Source organism: Stigmatopora argus, chromosome 10 (assembly GCF_051989625.1).
Source record: "Stigmatopora argus isolate UIUO_Sarg chromosome 10, RoL_Sarg_1.0, whole genome shotgun sequence".
NCBI classification, from domain to species: domain Eukaryota; kingdom Metazoa; phylum Chordata; class Actinopteri; order Syngnathiformes; family Syngnathidae; genus Stigmatopora; species Stigmatopora argus.
The window spans coordinates 6,100,005-6,115,351 of NC_135396.1; the positions used below are offsets into that span (position 1 = coordinate 6,100,005).

General features: G+C 39.0%; 2 protein-coding genes across 6 annotated transcripts; one reads left to right on the forward strand and one right to left on the reverse strand.

Moving 5' to 3' along the window:
- The first annotated feature begins 7 nt into the window (after positions 1-7).
- fam118b (family with sequence similarity 118 member B) lies at positions 8-9,368 on the forward strand. Of its 5 annotated transcripts, none has more exons than XM_077611181.1 (9): positions 8-640; positions 751-902; positions 1,660-1,912; positions 4,643-4,870; positions 5,662-5,790; positions 6,128-6,425; positions 7,455-7,501; positions 7,601-7,648; positions 8,689-9,368. In XM_077611181.1, the coding sequence occupies exons 2-8, from the start codon at positions 820-822 to the stop codon at positions 7,643-7,645; spliced, it is 1,083 nt and encodes a 360-aa protein (XP_077467307.1). In that variant the 5' UTR covers positions 8-640; positions 751-819; the 3' UTR covers positions 7,646-7,648; positions 8,689-9,368. The 5 variants fall into 5 exon arrangements, with proteins under 5 accessions (XP_077467307.1, XP_077467305.1, XP_077467309.1 ...); XM_077611179.1 differs by having other exon boundaries at positions 813-902; XM_077611183.1 differs by lacking the exon at positions 7,601-7,648 and having other exon boundaries at positions 813-902; positions 8,848-9,368.
- Positions 9,369-9,781: 413 nt separating this feature from the next.
- Positions 9,782-14,399, reverse strand: srpra (SRP receptor subunit alpha). The gene is made up of 15 exons (XM_077611177.1): positions 14,250-14,399; positions 13,997-14,144; positions 13,700-13,783; positions 13,426-13,589; positions 13,133-13,293; positions 12,890-13,040; positions 12,485-12,632; positions 12,276-12,406; positions 12,084-12,205; positions 11,920-12,006; positions 11,648-11,820; positions 11,273-11,486; positions 11,003-11,166; positions 10,565-10,663; positions 9,782-10,500 (listed from the first exon to the last, which is right to left on the reverse strand). The coding sequence occupies exons 2-15, from the start codon at positions 14,117-14,119 to the stop codon at positions 10,372-10,374; spliced, it is 1,950 nt and encodes a 649-aa protein (XP_077467303.1). The 5' UTR covers positions 14,120-14,144; positions 14,250-14,399; the 3' UTR covers positions 9,782-10,371.
- Positions 14,400-15,347: the final 948 nt, after the last annotated feature.

The window sequence follows — 15,347 nt, forward strand, 5'->3', positions numbered from 1 at the left end:
GCATAACAAACTAGTTTGACGTCACATGATCTACCAATTTGACAAAACGTGTTTCAAAACCCGAGTGAAACCGTCACCTATTTTACATTTTAATCGATTGATTAAAAATAAATTAATCAGAGTCGGCAGAAATGTTTTCGAATTATTAGGCGAGCTCTTCCAAATGATAGTGAAGCAAACCATATGTTATCCGAGCGGAACCTGAAGGCGTCATAAGACAAGCGCCACAATCGGCACAAGCGGCGACTTGAGCCAACCTACTCGGCTTTCTCTCATAACACAAACTTCAATATTGTCCAAAGTGTGAGACTTCCGCGCCGGCCAAACGTTATCTCAACACGTCTGTCTTCCACTTGAGAAGGCTAAGACTTATTCAACATGACGAGTGAAGTCGAGATCCTCTGCTTTTGAATCAGGTTGGAAAGACAGCTAAAGCAATAGTTGGTAGAAAACCTTATGTCAAAGTTAGCAGCTGGGTTTGTCAATTCTGGAAATCGGGCTTCAATTATTGTTACAAATACTTGCCATCGTGGATGTTTGGGTAAAAACGAAGAAATAGTTGGCTGTATATGTTGACTCAACTAGAAAAAACAGTTTCTACGCGAGGAGAATTTTAAACGTGGGGCGCCTACAGCTAAAGGTGAGTCCTTTATCACTTATGTTAAGAGTGATGCGGTGGCAATGCAATCGTAATGATCAGATCCTTTTATTGGACTTTTGATTGTTTCTTGTACTTTTTTTTCCATTAAGACACAAGTGGTGATGTTATGATAAGTTTTGGTGTGGTCCCGACTGGTGTGATATGGCTCTAGGTGCTGAATGGCCTCTGTTGTAGCTGTGAAAACTGAGAAACGAACTGCAGCTGATTCACAGGATGCAGATTCAAATGGCAAGAAACCCAGGTAAGCCACATTAGATGATGGACAGGACAGATCAAGGCCATCCAGGTCTATCTATCCATCTCTTCCGACTTGGATCAAGCCTCTAGGGCAGGGGTGGCCAACTCCAGTCCTCGAGAGCCACAATCCGGTCTGTTTTCCATATCTCCCTCCACCAACACACCTGAATCAAATAATCAACTCATCAGCAAGCTGTCCAGAAGCTTGATACCAATCCCGATGATTTGATTCAGGTGTGTTGGTGGAGGGAGATATGGAAAACAGACCGGATAACGGCTCTCGAGGACCGGACTTGGCCACCCCTGCTCTAGGGCGTAGTGTGACTAGTGCCATAAAAGATGGATTACTTTATTTCAAATGTACTATATATTACAAGCCATAGTTTTCCTCAATATGGAGAACATGGTCAAGAAGGATGAGTAGAAGATCCTGATATGTCTACTTTGTTCAAAGTGTAAAAAGAGATTTGGCAAGACAACTTGGAACGAGAAGGACATCCCCAGACTGGCCCGATCTCGCTATTCACCTTATCTAGTTTTTAAACACCCCACCCCACTGCTGAAGAGCGTCATCAATAAGACTCATTTTGAAGAGTAAGAATGTAAAACATCGCTTCCTGGAAGGCCAAAAATATGTCCAAACATCCCAAAAAGAATTAATTGGAAAGGTAGTGGAAGAATTTCGCTTTGTGATTCAGTTCACAAACCTGCCCAAGTTAAGATCTGTTTTATGTAATGCATAATATTTATCTGTTGAAAAGGAAGCTTCTGCCCAGCCTGAAGACAAAGCATGCATCCGAGCTTGTCTTGGTGATTGGCACTGGGATAAGCTCAGCTGTGGCCCCACAAGTCCCTGCCCTTCGCTCCTGGAAAGGCCTTATCCAGGCCTTGCTGGATGCCGCCAATGACTTTGACTTACTTGAAGAGGAGGAGAGCCGGCGTTTCCAAAAGCACATGCAAGAGGATAAAAATTTGGTGCATGTAGCTCATGACCTAATTCAGAAACTTTCCCCGGTAAGACAACTTGTTCAAAATTTCCCTTTGTTTCCCTTGCAAAAGTCATTAGTTCCAAGAACCTATTAGCCTCAGTTTAATGCAGTCTATTTGGTTCCTTATTGTGAACATGCTATTAGCCAATGGCTACGTCAAATAATGTAGAAATGCAAATAAAGTCAAACACAAAATTGCTCTAGAAAATGTATAGTTTACTTTGTACAGGGGGGGTTACAAATATAGTACAAATTAAAATCACAATATATATATCTTGCCCCCCATTTAGGTCAATGAATGATTGCTACACCTCATTTTAAGATGTAAATATTAGTGTAATTTTGAAGCAGGTAACTAAGACAAACAGACATGAACAGGGGAACAGAGGAAGTATTCTTTTAATTGTAACCGTCAATTCTAGACCACATCTTCTTGACCCCTGTTCATACTTCCCCTAAAAATAAGGAAATAAAATCCCTGTATTTCCTAAAAATAAAATTAAAACAGTGGTAATAATGTGGATTTTTTCTGTCTTTATCAAAGGGTATTTTAGAATTTAAACTTGTATGTTTCACTTTAAGAATATAAAATTAAAGAGATAGGTTGCACCTTTTACAAACAAAACTAACATTGCTATGAAAAAACAAAATACAGTGGACCCTCATAATAATTATCGATTTGGAACTGTTTTATTTAATTTATTGGGTTATGTGTTATTTCATTCTTTTATTCATTGATTCTATTTTTTTTGCTTCAGTCATCATACCTCTCCTTTTTGCCATCACTGGTACCCTACCTACTGTGATTGCGTTACATTCATTCACTGGCAAATCTCACTTGAATTGGCCGTTGATCTGTAGAGTTCTTCATCTTGCAAATTGAATTTAAGACATCTGTGTAACTAAAGAAGATAATTTTTCAGTGACAATTCATTTAGAGTAGCATTGACTGTTGGCCAGAATCAAAACATTGAAGTGCACAACATCCATTCCCTCACGATTGTCAGATAACTGCTTCACAATAAGGAATCGCAATATATTACCATTCCAATGTTGCATTTCCACCAGAAAAGACAGAGGTTTTGTGCAATATGGATGGATAGTGGCCACAATGTGGCAACAGGGCTGCAAGGAGGTAGCAGTCTTTTGTCATTTGAGACTTTCAAGAAAGGTTCCAGGGGAGTGGGAGGTAGATAACCTTCAAACAACATCTATGGGAATGTAATTCTGATATCCTGAAGAATTAGGAAGCTGCTCTCAAATACGGGGTCTTTTTTTTAAAAGTGACATCACATGTAAGATAGTTGCCTCTTAAAGCTACAAATTCAACAAATTTGTATAGTTAATTACAGCCTACAGTAAGAATACTAATCTGTAAAATCCAAAAACCCTGGAAGTTTGACCCACTTCTACATGGCATTTATGTTGTCTGCAAAAACAATTGCAGGTAAAGAGGGTAATTGAAGGAACAAATAAACGTGAACGTTTTGCCCTAGTTAAAACAAAGCTCATTTAAATTTGACCATCAGTTTAGTAGATAATTTTACACATAAATTATCAGCTGTTCTTACCATTTATCCCTGAGATCAATGTTTTTTTGGGGAAAATAGTAAATTGGTGGAACCTATTTATTCTCTGTTGGCTTAAATAGTCTTGTCTACTTGCACTTTATAGTGTGTTTGCTTAAATCCTCAGATGGCCTGAGGATATAGTGATCAGCTTGGCTGCCATAGACACTAGATATGGATAATGGGTTTCTTCCTGTGGAAAGCAATCAACCTTTTGAGCCCATTAGTGGGTTAATCGTAGCAAGTCCATCTCGCAGAGTTGAGCATCTCCTTGTGCCGAGATCACCTTAGTGACTGCTGCTCAGTAAAAAGGCTCATCATTTTTAGCTACTATGCAGATTTACTACAATCATGATGAGAGCCCTTTTCACACAAGAAAGACCATAAAATTGCAGAAAGAATATGCAGAGATGTATCAAACTTTGTCATATTTGCATATCACAGTCGAGTGGGATTGCATCAACATCCTGCATTTATATAATTAGATGCCAGTATCAATACTGATTTCAATATAACAAACAGTGCTTTTAGTTCACTTCCCATGTTAACACTGAGACTATCCTTGAAGGTAGAACATTGCCTAGGTACTTTTAGCCTTTCAATCCTGCCACGTTTAGACAAATGTGTGGTATATTTATTTTAAGGCACTTGATCTAAGCTTGGTTTAGGTCACAAGAATAGATAAGTAACACCCTCAAGTCAAGATTAATCCAATTAGTTTTCTACATGTTTTAGGTTGGTTGCAAAATATAGTCAATCAGGTTTTAAAGACATTATTTTTGAGAGTTCCATTTAAAACCTGCTGCTCTACCTTTTTGAGGATTTTCTATTTTATTTTTTTTAATTTTATTTTTAATCTAAATATGTATTTATTTTTGTCAGTTTTCCTCATTAATGGGTATCACTTATTTGCAATTTTTTGTTCTTCACGGTTAGGCTTGTACCCTTCCCTGCTTAATTTGTAAATCATAATGTGTATCCGTGTATTCTCTTAAAGGTGACATACATATACACAGATACTTTACAAGATACAACAGCAGATATATACTTTTACATAATACAAGAGCAGTGCTTCTGTGGTAACGTTTGCTGTTGAATGTAATACGTATAGTCATTTGATGCAGACAGAAATGTACTGCCTTTTTATGTTATAGTGTTGTGAGCAATGTGTCTTGTATTGTTTACAGAGAACAGGTAATGTGAGGTCCACATTCTTTAAGGACTGCTTGTATGAGGTGTTCGATGATTTGGAGTGCAAGATGGAGCACGCTGGGAAACACCTACTGCGCTCCGTCCTACAGTTAATGGAGAGCGGCGCACTTGTCCTCACCACCAACTTTGACAACCTGTTGGAAATCTACGCGGCTCACCAAGGCACAAAACTCGAGTCTTTGGATTTGACTGATGAGAAAAAGGTACTTTTTTTCCTTTTTGCAGTAAGGTATTGTTTTAAGCCATTCAGCAATTTTCCAGTGGAGCGAGGGGCAGAGAAGAGTGCAGGGGAGCAAAGAGCATTATGATGCCCATTTTGGACAACTTAAAAAAATAAAATAAAATAAAAACCCAGTAAGAATAAAGCAATGCAGTATATTCTGTTAGTAAAACTGTTTTATGTATAACATCATTTCCCGTTAAAAATTGATGCTTATTACAGTTAAGTGAATTTTCATATTATAATGTGATACTGGACCCGTCCCCACCCCTTACACACATCTTGTGTTTCATCAATACGCTCACAAACCAAATGCACTTTGGCTTAGCTTCTAAATTAAATCACCAAACCAGCCTTTTAGTAAAGTTCCTTATGGGTAAATATTGGTTCAATAGATAACGATCACACCTGAAATAGCAATTTGTTTGCCACAGGTTGGGTTGGATCTAGTTTTACATTTTATTTGCCCTTGGGTTAAAGCTAAGCCTAAAATGGAAAATTGCATCTCATCAGTATTCTGGGCATGTTACCTTGGTATGAAATTATGCCAATGATGCAGTTTGAAGTTTGAAAATACTGTTTCAAATAAAAATACTCTGGTAATGGATACCTACTATTGTGCCTCTCAGTTGTGGTATTTATGTCATGTCTCCATCAAGGCTGTAATGTTCGGGCTCTTAGTGCTGAGACTTCCCCTCTATACCCAGCTAGAACAGGATTGTGTGCAGTAGACTGTAATAATGTGTGTGTGTTCTTGCGTCTGTGTGTGTGTAGGTGTTAGAGTGGGCTCAGGAGAAGCGACGGTTAAGCGTTCTACACATCCATGGTGTTTACACCAACCCGTGCGGTATTGTGCTGCATCCCGCTGGTTACCAAAATGTACTGAGGAACACTGAGGTTATGGTGAGTGTTATAATATCACAATAATATACATTTAGTGTTATGTTCTATCTTCAAAAGCACAACAAATATCTGAGTTCAACATATTTAATGAACTTATCATTGTTAAATACCCACCACCCAAATTTGACTTGCAGACATGAATCAGACTAAAGTGAACCAGAAAAAATACATTTACTGCTTCCTAATACTGTGGTGATCCTGATCTCTTGTCTGGTTTGCAATCATGAGGGTAGATTTAAATGAGATAAGATTAATAATTGGTATATCTGTCTGTGCTACATAGAAATCGACTGTAAATGCCAAGAACAGTAATGCATATTCTCCCCGGGTTTCACAGCGTGAGATCCAGAAGCTTTACGAGACCAAATCATTTGTTTTCCTGGGCTGTGGACGCACCGTTGACGACACAACCTTCCAGGCATTGTTCTTGGAGGCAGTCAAGCATAAGTCCGACCTGGAGCACTTCATGCTAGTGCGGCGCGAGGACGTAGGGGAGTTCAAAAAGCTGCGGGACAACATGCTGGATAAGGGCATTAAGGTCATTTCCTATGGGGACGACTACGCAGACCTGCCCGAGTACCTAGAGCGGTTGGCCAGTGAGATCTGCTTTCGAGATGTTTCAACTAATGACTGGGGTAAGGTACTGTGTTCGTATGTGATTTGATGGATAGAAATTATCAGATCTGTTTCATTACATATGGTCGAGAGCAATGCAATAACTACAGTTTATTTCTGCCATAATTCCATCAGCCTAATAGAAATGACGTCAAGTGCAGACCATGCAAGCTAAAATTAGGTCATTATTTGTGTTTTTTTTTATTTTCCATAGTATGTTGGCTGTTTTGCTTAAGGAATGGTTCTCTTGAGAGAAATTTCTTACTCGGGCTGGAATGAACTCCAGATCAATTCCAATTTAATGCCTGTACACTGATGCCTTTATGTAAGAAAGACTTGAATAATGTGATTTTTAAAATCCCAGCGAGGTCTTTTGCCATTTTTATATATTTCTTTTTTGTTTGTATGTTTTCTTAGGTTTATTTTTTTGAGCTGCAATTCGAGATATTGAAATATTAATATTTTGAGTTATAAGTATGTTTACAGAATAAATTGAACTTGTACCTAGATCAGTGCTTTTACCTTATTTTTCACTTGCGCCTCCCTACTAACAAAAATGTAAAAAAAATCATAATTCTGTCACTTAAACATTGCAGTGTATTTTCAGTGTAAGATTCCTAATTTACAAAAATTCATGTCCCACCTAGTATTTTAACTGTACGAGTTCATACAGTCAAACCAACAAATCAGACGTTTCATCACAAAATACTGGTTGACTCAACGGTTCAAACTGTACAGGAGGAAAACAAACTAATACATTTAATCAACTTTAATGGCAATTGTGGATGAAGTTTAACTACTTGCACTTGTATAATACCTTGCAGATACAAAGCTTATTGCTGTGTGATCCTGTCTTAATATATTTTAGTCTATTATACAATCAAGCAGTGGTTGGTAAAATACTAAATCTACCACGATACATTATAGTTGGCGTAACAAAAAATCCAAAGTGAAAGCAAAACACTTGAGAGCCGAAACCGCCATTTGCCTGATTAGTACTTGGCATTACACCGGATGATGTGTTTAATTTTTTTGTTTCATTTTTCTAGAAACAAATCGTTGCAACTATGGAGGTTCTGCTGTAGTGGAAAGTGGGGTGAGTTGTGCCAGAGAGGAAGTAGTGGGACCTTAGTTGTACAGAAAACCATAGAAAATGTTGGTCATGTGACCTTTTATTTATTTTCATTTTTTTGAGGGAAAACCATTCACTCACCTTGCAAAGAAGGGAAACATGGCTTGAGAGGTAAGCACATTTCTGTTCCCCCAAAGTTTTTTTTTTGCCTTCAGGAAAATTTGTATGATCATGTTTTTTTGTTTGTATTTGCTGTTAGAACAATATAGGAATTTTATAACCTCCCACAATTTTTAGGGCTTCAGTCAGTTACACTATAGGGTCTAACTAGTTCCTATGATACTAGCTCCAAAGAGCACAACAGTGCATTTATTTTCCCCCTCAAAACTGTAGGCTTAGGGTAAGTTGTGCCAGTGGCTGATCATCACATGAAAAGCCAACACGTGCCACATATATTGAAGATCTATACCCAGGGGAAGCCAACTAGCACTCTTCCCGGACCCAAGGAATCATCAAGTGCCAAAACTGCTTCTTCTGCTCATTTGAATCATGTATCTCCAGAAATCATACTTCCCTCTCCCAAAGCAAAAGTAAGAAAGCCACAAATTACTGGTAAAATAAAATAAAAATGAAGTTTGGGAGAGACACCTGAGAAGATGGAGGGCTTTCAAAATAAGAGAATATGAAAAATCTGAACATAAACTAACAAGAATAGGTAAACTGACTTTATTATGAGAGTTCCAATAGATGGTCAAAACTTTAAATAAATAGTCTGGTGGTGATGTGAAGTTTCCAGGTAGAAAATAAATAAATGATATAGACTGGTGAGATTGATGAGCTCTGTCCAAAATTTGTAAAGCAGTCTTATAAGCCTATCTTCACATTTAAAGAAAATTGAGTAGTCAATACTAAGAGTTGACTGATTTAAAAAAAATAACTAAAAAATACCAACACCACAAAAACCAAAGGTGTGCCATAACACCATTTTATTATGATTATTTCTTCTAAAGGTATATTTCACACACTGTTCATTTAAAATTCAATGTGCGTATATGTAGGGATGCAACACATTTTAGTTTGAGGCATTAGTGTCTTGCTTTAAGACACTGGGTAAAAACTGGCACAACTCACCCTACTCTTCACGCTCTTTTGATTGATTTCAGTCAGTGATGTGCCTCAATTTATTCACTTTATAACCTTTCTTTTTCCAGGGTTTTAAAATGGGGATCTGAGCAGCACAAACAGCTTTAACACTCAAACACCGTCTTGAAGGTTAAGACTGAATGCTTAATGTTGCAGATGTCAAGCTGTGACTACGTACCCGGTTTCCACTGCAGCAAACAAGTGTTCTTTTTCCTGTGTCTTGGTAGGGCCAGATCTAGATAGTGAAGTCTATTTGTTCCTTCAGGGTCAAGAGAACTGCTGATGTTCTCATCGTTTCAGCTGACTTTGCACAATCGCATTCATGGGAATCTGCTTCATTAATGTTTTTTTATGTTCGTGGAAATTCAGTTTTTTTTCTAAACATTATTTTAATTTGTATTTCTTTCCTATGAGGGCTTGGTCACCTGCTAGTATTTTTGCTTCTTGCGTAAAAAATGTGGCCTTTGTCATTTGATGAGACTCCCATATAAGTTTACGGTAAATTATTTACAATGAATGTGACTCACTGTAATCTGCCATGAGTCCTCATTCAACACAGAGTACCTTAATATGTACTGTATTAGGTGCAGGATTAGCATAAATATTTTATGTATTATATAATTGTATTTTTTTGCAAAGCATTGCCATGCAACTTGTAGCTTCCCATTTTGTTGCAGGCAGTTTGTGTGCTTGTGATAGAGTATTTTATATATACAGTACTATTTTTCAAATAAAACTTCATATCTAATTTGTGTTGACAAGTATGACAACAAACAGAAAACATTTTCACAACGCAGGCCATAAACAGCAGCTTTATTCAGAAATGTTTACATTCTCATAAATTAGCTCATATAACCATAGATTCCCTTATACTGCAAGTTAAAGGGGCGAGATGTTTGCTTGAGTTCCTCCATTCAAGAAGGGAGAAACCAATCAAGAATACATAAATAACCATCTTGAAGGAAACTGGTCCTAGTAATCATTTACAAAATGTACTTTAGAGTTTTCATTATTAAATCTTATTAGGCTGGTGAGGAACGCCATACAGCTGAGGGTTGGGGGGGTTCCTATCAGAGGCCATAGTTCATTTTTTAGGGAGGTAATGACTCAGCCACGATTTTAATCATGCATTATTTGCATTTGTAGTTTAACTGTTTAGGGGGTTTTGTTTTCTTTGTCAGTTCAAACATTCTTGTTGGCCATACGGCTCACCATGTAAAAACACCCCATAATTGTGAATTTAGATCCACTGGTTTCAACTTCATATTTTCTCTCGAGTAGGATTAGTTTCCATGTGTCCTGGATGTGAGAGGTAATCATGACAATGGGAGACAAATAGGCACTATGGTCAAAGCATTGCACGGGCACAGGCAGCTGCTCTCAACCTGACCTTAAGTGGAGGAATGACTGACCAAATGTCAGATTTGTTAAATTAGTTCTGACTAGGTCCACCAAATAATTCATCCATTAGTCAGGAGAGCAATAGTTGAAAACCGTAAAAAGTTAATAATGAGGTACGTTCAATTTGACCAAAATTATTTCTGCGTAAAATAAAAGGGCAGCGCCTCTGAGTCCTTTCACAGTGGCATGAAGCTGGGGAGAAAAGTGCCCTGAACAAGGGGCACGAGGGAGGGCAGCACAGTATGCACAGGCTTTTGGCAGGAGGCTTAAGCATCTCTTGGCAGCACAGCTAAATGATTGTGTTGACTTCTTTGCTGTTGGACATCACAAGGATCAGCACACATGGCCTTTTAAGCTTTCATCAGGGCGCTGACCACAGCACGAGCGTTGAGACTGCGGAGGTCATTATATGTCTGCCCAGTGCCCACAAACACTATTGGCTGGCCTGTGATGTAGGTCATGGAGATAGCCGCTCCTACCTATGAAAGAAAAGATGACGGGTTAATACTTAGTCCAAATATAACGAGATGCATTTTAACATACCTTGTCGTCAATGGTGTCAAACTTAGTGAGGACAATACCGTCAATGAGGCGAGGTTTGTCAGACATAGAATGGTCAGCCAGAGCCTGGTTGAACTTTACCTTAAGAGTAAATAAAAGCAGATGAGGATATACATCTGGCACCAGGTTCACGAGAACACTATTAGTGGTAAAAGAAGCCATTATTGATTGGATTTGGCCGCTGTTAACTGAAATAACTTTGCAATAAAATAACGTGACATAGTATTTTGACTTGGACTCGTAAAAACATTTGTGCTCCCTTTGCAAAGAAAGTATCGGGATATGGATGCATGTCTGGTTAATTGAAGATGCCAAAATGCTCATTAGTATGAACGTTTTCATGGAGGCTGAGAAATCATCTTTGTCTTGATCTTTTTTAATCTCCTGAGATAGGTAGGAATTCATCTTGGGTGGACTTACCAATTGATCGACGGCCTCATTGCCTACCAGAGCCTCTCCGACGAATAGCACAAGGTCAGGCATATTAACAGCAATGAGTTTTGCCAGTGCTGTCATTAGGGGGGCATTGTCCTGCATACGCCCTGCAGTGTCAACCAGCACCACGTCGAAAGCCTGGTTGCGAGCTGGAAGTATGAGGGTTTTTGAAATGTAACACAATCTAATATTAACTTAGAAACTGGTTAATCAACTTTTCTGGTATGTTTTGTCATGAAACAAAATCTGTCTCACCATACGCAATGGCCTCCATTGCAATTCCAGCAGCATCCTTCCCATAACCCTTCTCATAGAGCTGGACCATGGTTCGTCCCGCGTGCTTTTTCGGAGGGTGCAGCGAGTTAAGGCGCCGCTGGTGGGTTCGCAACTGCTCCACCGCCCCAGCGCGGAATGTGTCGCAGGCTGCGATAAGCACCGTAAAATTGTTCTCGACTAGCCAGAATGAGATCTGGACCAATGAGATGACAGGCGTGGTTATTGTCAGTCTGGTCTTTTTACCTTTATAGGTATTTGTTGAAGCATCTGTTGCACTCAATCTACCTAGAACACCTATTTGCCCTGACCATTTGGGCTGCTGTTTAAGTTTCCAACAGAAAACTGAAAACCCACCTTTGCTAGGTTGGTTGACTTTCCAACCCCATTGACACCACAGAAGGTAACAACGAAAGGTCTCCTCTGAGTCTGAGCCTCCATGACATCTCTCAGGATATCCACCCTGCGCTTAGGCTGCAGAATCTGCACCAGCGATTCTTGCAGGGCCTGCTTTACTGTTGAGGCAACAGCTACAGACATAGAAGACAAAATAGTTTAATTTATACAAGTCAACTGACTATCACATCTGCCCAAATAATTAAAACAACAGAATTATAATGTTTACGAACTGGTGAAGGTGCCCATGACTTTGCCTTCCAGTTTTTTGGCTACAGAGTCACAAAGCTGTGAGGCGATTTCCGCTGCTACATTCTTTGCTATAAAGTAAAAAACCCACAAGGATGCATAATCAGTTATCAGGATGATAGTAAAAATGACGGTGTCAATTTCTTACCAATGAGGTGTTCCCTCATCTTCTCCAAAACTGGGCCCATATCCTCTATGTTCAGACTCTTGGAGCCCACCAGGCCTTTCAGCATGCCAAACATGCCCCCAAAACCACCACTCTTCTTGGCACTAACAAGATTCCACCAAATTTGTTCATGTAAATTTTGACTTTGTTAAAAACTCAATACTAAGCCATTACCTAATCTTGACTGTAGCACTGGCAACAACCCTCTCCTCTTCCTGCTCCTCCTCCTCTTCCTCCTCCTCTTCCTCACTGGAATTACATTCCACTGACAGCAAATCTCCCTTCATGGAGCTAAGCTGCATCCCCTAAAATATTTGGATGTGATTGCAGAGAGTTTAATTCACAAATACAAATCATTCAACTATGGTAGAACGAATACCTACAGGATCAGCAGGTGCGTCCTGACTTTGGTCACAATCAGGAGAATTCTCTCCATTCCTATCACTGTAGTCCAACTCCTTGGTGCTGTTACCTCCCATATCCCAAACACGCATCTGCTTCTCCCTGGGCTTTTGAGGCTTTGGAGACTTACTGGGCACAAGATAACATGCCATTTGATCAATCATATAGTATTAGACTAAGCCCAATACTTTCACGACAAAATATTTACTAGATATACATAAACATATGCCAGTGAACTCCATCACACTCGTGGATCAGCATTTTCAAACTTGTGTTATGACCTTAAATGAAATCAGTGGTGTAAGTAGAATTTGCCATGAAAAAAAAGGATGACTGATTTTGGGGTACCCCTGAATTCTCAGAGAATATTCAACATCATCTCTCACCTGACTTTTTCAGCAGGTCCAGCTGCACGCTTGCGAAAGAACTCCTCTCTCTTTTTCTGCATGATCTCTTCATAAGTAAGGCCTTGGTTGCCATTTGCAACCAGCTTGGAGGCAGGGGATGTGCCTTTACCCTGATCTGATTTGACAGGTTCTACCATGGGAGATGAAAAAGGACAAGAATAATCAGATCCAGCAAGGAATAATTATGATATTCTCAATAATGCTCCTCTTATGTATACAAACCTTCCTTTTTTGTATTCTTGCTCTTCTTGGCACTCTGTTCCTTTTCCTTGTCTGCACCTTTTATTTCTATCATGGACTTCACAGTTTTTTGGGACTTTTCAGACTCTTTAAAAGAGCGCATGGGCGCGGGGCTCCGAGCTTTGCTGCTTTGTTCTGCCTCGCTGGTGAAAAAAACAAAAACTGGCATTAAAATGAACTTAAATTTTCATTGCACACTTAAATTCTCCCCAATATTTTAATCACGAGCCGCCACCATGTATACCACCTAAAGTCCTGTATGTGTATGTATTTACCAAAGAAGTAATTTGAAGTCATCCTCAAACTCAAAGCTGTGATTAAGAAACTTCATCACACCCTTGCGGTCCAGATCATTCTTGTACCGGTCCCTAAAATGCAGCTGGATGTCATCTAGGAGCTTGTCCACATAGGTCAGCGTCAGGATCTTTTGAAAACCCACCTTAACAACAAACACATAGCCACACAATAAGGATTTGAGAATTAAAGAATTTGGTGTATGGTACATATTCAGGTTATTGTCAATTTCAAGTGGTGCATTCAATGACTCACCACAAAAATCAATTCAAACTCGTTGTCGAGTTTATACTTCATATTCAGGGCCTCATGAGTGAACAAATTATTCCCACTGCGTTCCTGAAAAGTCAAGTGGACATGTCAACAAGAGCTAAAAATCGTAGTATACAGTCTAAAGGAACGTGTAATGATAAGATTCAAAATATTGGAGGTTGATGACGATTGGAAATAGCTAATAATGTTCCGCAGTATAGTACGCGGCTACGTGGTAGCATTAGCATTTCGCATTGATTTCAAGCCCACTATCAATCGAAAAGGTTAATTGAGGCTCACCTGCAGAATTACAGAACGTATAAGGGCGTTGACCGGACCGGTAAATGACTCGGTGACCCCGGTTCCCTGAAAGCACCACAACACTATCCCCCCTTTGCTGAAGATGGTGAAGAAATCTAGCATTTTGCCACCACGTAACCAATATTACCTAGGGTGAAACAGGTTAGAAGAAAACGGAATCGCTGATGAATAAAAACACAGAGAAAAATCAATCAAGGTTTTTTTCCAGTCCAAAATGAGGACGATAACTCACCCAAGTATTTAAATAAAAACTAAATCCCCCTCGAGTTGGATCAACCACTCGTCCAAAACAGCTTTTAGACACGTCAGATACTGCACTAGGAAGTGACGTTTTCGTTGCACTTTGCGCGTGCGCATTGTCACTACCGGATTGTTATTACTTACAGTACGTCTATATCTGTCGTCGTCGCTCGAGAAGAAGTGACGTCCGTTCTGCATCCACAGTTGCAATTGGTCACAATGCGACTGCTGGTTACAGTCGGAGAATAACACGCGTAATCGCATCATTTTATGACACAATTGGATAGACTATTTTTTTCAGTAAATAAATAATAACTACATTTACTACAGTGCTACCCTGGGGTCTTTCGTTTCTCATATCATTATAAAATTATGTTATGCCACTAATACAAAGAAACAAACGCACATGACATAGAACACTCACGCCTATTTTACTGCAATAACTTCTTTCGAAAAATGTTTTCATTTCAATAGGATATCTTCCGTTGCTCAGCAGAAATTCTTTACTATATTTCTCGTTGTTGTCTTGATTTATCTAAGGCAGCCACAAGAGGGCAGTGTAGATAGTTGTTCTTCATGTTATGCTACAGTTAATGTTAGTTTATATTTTAAAACAGTCACCATCAAACTGGATGGATATAAATAGGCCTGACAAATAATCTTCCATACAAAAATAAGATTAATGTACATTTGGCAGGACCGTGATTTACTGTTAAATCTGATGGTAGCCAGCAAATGGGATCTTGTTATCTTGCTGTCATCTTCCCAGTGCTTTTAGGAAGAAGAGAAAATTAGGTCAGCGTATACCAAACTGCCACTTTGTACAATGTACTCAGACCACCAACAGTTAGATAAAAATCCCTCATATCTTTGTAACTATGGTGGTCCGGCCCATGTGAGGCCAAACTGACCAGAACATTTGGTTCTGCAGAGAATATATTCAGCCCTCCATAAAAATGCAAAGCATCAACTGTGCTAATTAAAGAACAGAGAAATCCAAACATCTTGTCAAAGTTTTATCATAAATCACAGATAGCCCAAACATTGAGAAAAGTAGACTGCAATTAAAATTAAATGGAACAAAGTTCAA